We start from the raw sequence: 6,229 nt of genomic DNA on the forward strand, positions 1-6,229 counted from the left end.
ATTTCATGAATATGTCTTATGAAAATAGCATGATTATGAAGCATAAATTTCATTGTTTTTCTATCTATGTATATGTATGTTTTAAGAAAAAGATATAATGATTTCAAAGGCTCTTAGATGGCTATGAATGAATCCCTTCGGGAAGGTCGACATCCGGAGCTAGCATCCACACGAAACATGGCCCTGCCAGCGGGTATAAAGTTGGCACATGAATTAAGAACTCTGTCGATTAAGAAACATGGCCTTGTCACGGGTATAATAGTGACCTTAGCACGAATATCTGTGAGTAATGTTTTGAAACATGACATGAATACATGATGAAAATGATTTACGATTCATGATTGTGAAATATACATGATTTATGCATGCATGATGAGTTTATAACTTGTTTTGTTATATGCTTATGAAATGCTTTATTTTGTATTACCTGCTATTTTCTAAATATTGCATTATCATGAAAAACTTATGTTTGATCCGATAAGAAAGCGCATGTTCTACTTACTGGGCTAGTGTAGCTCATATTCTTTTTATTTTCTTTTTGTTTGAACAGAGAAATAAGGTTAGGATCGGCAAAAGAAATCCAAGCTTGAAGATCGCATAGCAAGTTTAAAAATTTGGCAGCAGAATTTTAATTTATTTTATAATCATGGATTTGTAGTTATTTATGAATGTTGAGATTCGAGTTAGTACTTGCTTTTGGATTTAGATGTTCTGAACCAATATTGGTTCGATTATTTGATGAATAATAGAATTGAACCTTTTTATTTGAGGGATTTTAGATGATTATGATGGATTGACTTCGTGTTATCGTGGGCTCCATCCCTCGTAACATGACCATATTATGTTTCGAATTTGGGGGTGATAAATACTAAGCCTTTCTTTTGCATCTTTCATTTATTTTCAATGAAGGATGAAGCATTTACCATCCCTCGAGTGCACAATACTGACAGCAGAATTCTTAAAAAAAAAAAAAAAAAAAAAACAAGGAAAAAGAGAAAGTTGAAAGATACCAAAACATCATTTGAAGGAGATTCTATAACTACCGTTCAGTAGATCAAAATCCACCCAACTATTGCTCTTACAACATAGCCCAAATATTTGGGAAATTGCCGACATATTGCAAAGGTTTGGTGCCAGCCATGCTTTCTGAGGAAGCAGTCAATCACTGGATTAGCTGGCTTGTTTGAAAGCCACAGCCTATTATACAACTTCCTACACTTACAGGAATTGCCAATATATCTTTAAACAACAATTGAACAACATAAAAAGCACATTCGAGCTCCGATCTTGATTAATATATTATTTAATATTTGTATGCATGTTAAACTATCAAATTGAGTCTTTGATGTAGATTTTTGAGATAGATCTATTTATTTTAATCAATCTACCTTCTTTTCTGATGATATAATTTTGTTTGATATGCCGTGATTTAGTGAGAACGTTGATTGAATCAATGTCTAATTTGAGCTATACTCCTTTTAGTTGCATTGGAAGTGAGTTTGGATCGATCCGAACCTTTTACTAGTTTATACCTTTGTTTTGGTCCAATCAAATTCTCTCCTCATTATATAATTTTGATATCATCCAAGCCTCCACATCCAAGCCCAGAGGTTATGAAGCAATATTCTAATTGATGGATTTATTTATTATTTATTTATTTCACTCTTTTGCCGGACAAGAGACAATGAAGGGCACATGAAGCAATGCCATATCTTCCACCCTCCTCCAGCTGGATTTAAGGTGGCAAGATGAAGCCAGACCAACACCTTCAAACCCATCCAAAGAATAGCTGGCATCAAACAAAATAAGATCAACAGAGCAAAAGAATCATGGGTGTAGAAAAAAAATTTCCAGAACAGCTCACACTAACCAAGCCATGACTCCTCCAATCTAAATTCAAAGAAGTCTAAATCTCAAGACCTCCAACTTAATTCCTAACAGATTATTCAAGCACCTAACAGGCCCTAGGGCTAGGATTAATATAACACCTAAAGGACTTGTAGATTATGGGAGACAACTAAACAATGTGGGGGATAGCTTTTTTTCGATTCCCACCATTAGGAAACATCACTGCAATCGGGCAGAACCTACACCAGACAAGGCCTGTGATGCGTGATGATCGCGTCTACCAACCTCCAATGGACGAAGATGCATCGAAAAATCTTCCATCACCCTTGCTGGCTCATATTGAGAAATTATATCCTACACCTGATGTACCAAGAAGGTGAAGCGCTTGCTTCTTCTTCTTCTTCTTTTTTCCTTCTTCTTTGTGTCCAAAATATTCATATGGCTGAAATGAATTGGCCTGGTATACTGCTGAGATGATACATATATATAATTTCTCATATTTCTAGCCAATACAATGCAAGAGACTGCTCACAATTTAATTCTCTAGCAGAGGGTTCCTTCAACCACACACCAAAAGGAATATGTAATTAAGAGCCCGTCGCGTTCCAGTAGCAAAAGATCCAGAAGTCGCTCTCAGCAACTGTTGGACCCCACGATCTATTATTCCTCACAATTATTGAACCCACCATGTTCACGTGATACCAGCCAGGGAGAGAAAAAATTGCATTAGAAATCATAGCCACCCTTTCCTCCATACTTTATTAGACAAAGGTCTCTCCAAATCATTCACCAGTCCAAATCGGTCAAAAGAATCGCCTTTTTATAATTCATAACATAACATAAAGACCATGATGGAGCTTAAAAAAAAAGATTTATGTATAAGATTAATGGAGGAAAGAGTAAAGGCGAATGGAACCTCTTAAAAAAAAAAAAAAAAAAAAAGGAGTGAAAGAACTGGTGAGGGAAACCAAATCAACAGAAGCCTAAAGAGTATGAGAACAACCACATCTTTACACATCAATCTGGGGTCCTCCAGCATTCCTTCTCCTTCCCCATTCTTTACCTCCTTTTCCCAGTATTGTTTGGAGGATCCTCTACCAGAATACCAGGAGAAAGCAAGCTAAGACTTCAGAGAAGATTCAGTACTACTCCAGGGCACCCTCAAAGAATGCTGAAACGATTTGCCGAGTTTTTGGTGATTGGCTACGTTCTGATGGATCCAATTGTATCCTTCTCAAACTGCTTGATGGTGCCGGCTATACGCTTCATATTATCATCATACACATATGGGATCTTCTCAAACCATGTTACATTGCCTTTGGGTGGCAAAGGAATGAATTCCCTGCATGGCTCTCCCAACACATTGATGGAATTGTGGTAGTGGTAGTATCGGATCATGTCCTCTGTCTTGTGGGTCGTCTTTCCGATGACATTCTCCGACATGTGAACTCCGGTGGCGTATGCTTTCCTCGCCTGAATGGCATATTTACGGTCTCGCCGCACTCCGGTGATTGAGTTCCGGAAGACCAGCTTCTCAAAGCCCCATTCCCTGGATATCCACAAGAAAGCTTTCAAAATCCAAATGGAACAAAGGAACAATCTCCTACTTTCTCAGTAACAGCTCATTCTAATACAGCATGATACAAAACAAACATTGATCCAGCTACTTTCGTACCACAAGAAAGAAAAATATGTTACTTATGTATGATGTATGAGTATATTTAAAGAATGAGAACTTGATAATATATACAAATTAAATCATGGAAAGAAGGAGCATGGATCAATACTGGATATGGAGATCTTAGTAAGGCTCTTATTCTTCAATACAAATGTAGTCCTGAATGATACAGGTAAATAAAACACAAATCTGCAACGAAAATAAATTAAGAACAAGACATGCCCCCAGTTTTGCAACATTATCTCTTATTATTATTCATAAGACAAGCATGAAATAAGACCAAATCAACAAAATTCCTACATGATAAACTGTAATAAATAGAGGTTCACTTTATTCAATATTCTTGGAGCTAACAACTATTGGCAGTCTATTCCTAACATCAGGAAAAGTAAATCATTACAAATACACAAACTACAAAGAGATCCAACCAAGACTGCATCCTAACATTACATCAATATAGTTCGTTTACCTTTTTGAGAAGATTTTTGAGTTCACAACCATTCAGATCATACAAATTAAACCTATAAAATCAAAAGTTCTCTCCTTTCTCCTGGATGCGTTACCTCAAATTCCTAAAAAGCATTTTCCAATGCATCCAACGGATCACAATACAGAAAAAATTGAGATATAGAAGAAATTAAAATAGGAGTAACTTAGAACACGATTTCTTCTTCTGGTTCTTTTTTGGGGATGCAGAACTTTTAAAAGTTTTTTTTTTCTTGAAACAAAAAGGGAAGACCAGAACAATCTATACTCGTCCTTTCATTCCCGAAATGCATAAACCCCCTTAATAAACTCCTTAGATTCTATTGCTTCATTGAGGATCTTCAAAGTTATAAACTTTATTAAAATCTTGACCAAGAATGGCATACCCCTGTCTCTAAGGAACAAAATTATTCTTAAAAGAATCAAATTTTTCATTAGTATAGAATTAGAGAGCTCACTTGGAGTGGTCCTTCTTAGGATCCAGCACACACAGCTTACTTGACATAGGATTCTGCTCAATGGTGAATTGAGTATACCCTGAGAGCTTGTCGAGCACCGACGCCAGCGTCCGCCCCTCCGGCAAATACAAGTACTCATCGACATCGAAGAAGAAGGTCCAATTGGCGGCGTGCCGATACCGGTGGAGGCAATCATTCACCACCAAGAACTGGTTGTAGTAGTAGCCATCATACTCCGCCTGCGCACGGATGTCCTGCACCGTCGCCCGCCCAGCTTTCACCCACGGCTCGAGCACTGCCTTCACCTCCGGCCGGATGCCACCGGCGTCGTGGAAGACGAAATGGGAATTGGGACCAAAGAAGTGAGCGTGGTAGGCCATCCATTCTCTCATCCTGCTAGCACTCAAATTCCCATACAAGGAGGAGCCACAGTAGAGGTATTCATACTGGAACGGTGGCTGGTAATGGGATTCGTTGTAGGAGCCTGGAGACTCCTCCAAAGCCACGAACTTTTCATAGCGGCGAGAGGTGGTGGAGTAGTAGGCGTGGAGAAGAAGCTTGCCGCCAGCGTTGTCGGAATTGGGGTTGTAAGGGAAGGTGCAGTTGACGACGACGACGGTGTAGACGCGGCCGTAGCCCCAGTCGGGGAGGATCTTGTAGGCCTTGGCGCGGACGGGGGCGACGGAGGGGTTGTTGGAAACCCACTCGCATTTGAACCAAGAGGTGCCGAAGACGTGGGTGGGCTTGGAGGCGAGGCCGACGACGGCGAAGGTGGTGGCGCCGCCGCGGTAGGCGCCCATCTGGACGAAGAGCGCGGCGGCGCTGCCGTAGGCCCGGAAAACTCTCTTATTTGGGTCCGGTGGAGGGATAAAAACGGGAGCTTTTTGGACTGCAGGGGTGGAGTTGGAAACAGGGGGAACAGGAGAGGAGGAAAGCTTGGATTTTGAGAGTGGGAGAGTGGAGTTGGGGAGAGGGCAAGAGGAGGGGCGAGAGGAGAGGAGGGATTCGTAGGGTTGGAGTTGCCACATGGCCATGAGAAGGGTGAGAACTACAAGGGTGGCAATGAATGGCTTCACATCAAAACAGGGGAGGGGGAGTGGAGGGGAAGCTCCACCATTTCCTGCATTTCCTCCACAAACCCCATCTTTCCTCAGGTTGGGCTTCATTTCTCCCGTAGACTCCTCTTCTTCTTCCTCTTGTGGCCTTTCCCTTCCTTTATCTTGTGTGAGAGGAAGAGGAAGTGCTTTTTTTCTGGGTCTTTGTTGGAGGGAGAGAGGAAGGAAGGAGGAAGGAGGGAGAGAGGGTCGGTGAGGGGAAACAGGGATTGCTATGATGGGGGCAGAGGAGGGGGTGAGGAGAATGCCACTGGCTTTCGGAGGAATCACGAAAGAGGCTACCATTCACAACAACCGCTCACGGTTGTCCTTAAGCACGCTCTTTAGGATAACCTAAGAAAGAGAAGATCGCCTTTTTCTCTTAGAAGATTAACAAAAGACACGATTAGTGACGTAAATCAAAAAGTATTCCTCATCCTACTTTTTTTTTTTTCTTTTGTGTTGTTTATGATCCAGGTCATTGCCCTTTGATACTTGCTCCTACAAGATGCAACCAGAAGTGACAAAGCAAGATAATAATGGCAGCATGACGATATTATATTTGAAAGCAGAAAAAAGATGATGATTTGCGTATAGAAGTTTATGTGAAGTATCCCTTTTTTCCGGGGATAATGTATAAGTCTAAATTTTTAACTCGAACTTAT

General features: G+C 40.6%; 1 protein-coding gene across 1 annotated transcript; it reads right to left on the reverse strand.

Moving 5' to 3' along the window:
* Positions 1-2,813: 2,813 nt before the first annotated feature.
* On the reverse strand, positions 2,814-5,886 carry LOC105049368 (galactan beta-1,4-galactosyltransferase GALS1). The gene is made up of 2 exons (XM_010928989.4): positions 4,471-5,886; positions 2,814-3,397 (listed from the first exon to the last, which is right to left on the reverse strand). The coding sequence occupies exons 1-2, from the start codon at positions 5,868-5,870 to the stop codon at positions 3,052-3,054; spliced, it is 1,746 nt and encodes a 581-aa protein (XP_010927291.2). The 5' UTR covers positions 5,871-5,886; the 3' UTR covers positions 2,814-3,051.
* Between the last annotated feature and the right edge of the window lie 343 nt (positions 5,887-6,229).

The sequence above is a fragment of the Elaeis guineensis genome, chromosome 8 (genome assembly GCF_000442705.2).
Source record: "Elaeis guineensis isolate ETL-2024a chromosome 8, EG11, whole genome shotgun sequence".
In the NCBI taxonomy this organism is placed as follows: domain Eukaryota; kingdom Viridiplantae; phylum Streptophyta; class Magnoliopsida; order Arecales; family Arecaceae; genus Elaeis; species Elaeis guineensis.

What these genes read in the sequence shown, in the direction of transcription:
- LOC105049368 (XM_010928989.4), bottom strand. Translation starts at nt 5,870, where the DNA reads ATGGTAGCCTCTTTCGTGATTCCTCCGAAAGCCAGTGGCATTCTCCTC. An exon ending in CCTAAGAAGGACCACTCCAA is followed by an intron (nt 3,398 to 4,470) that starts GTGAGCTCTCTA and finishes GTGGATATCCAG; the next exon opens with GGAATGGGGCTTTGAGAAGC.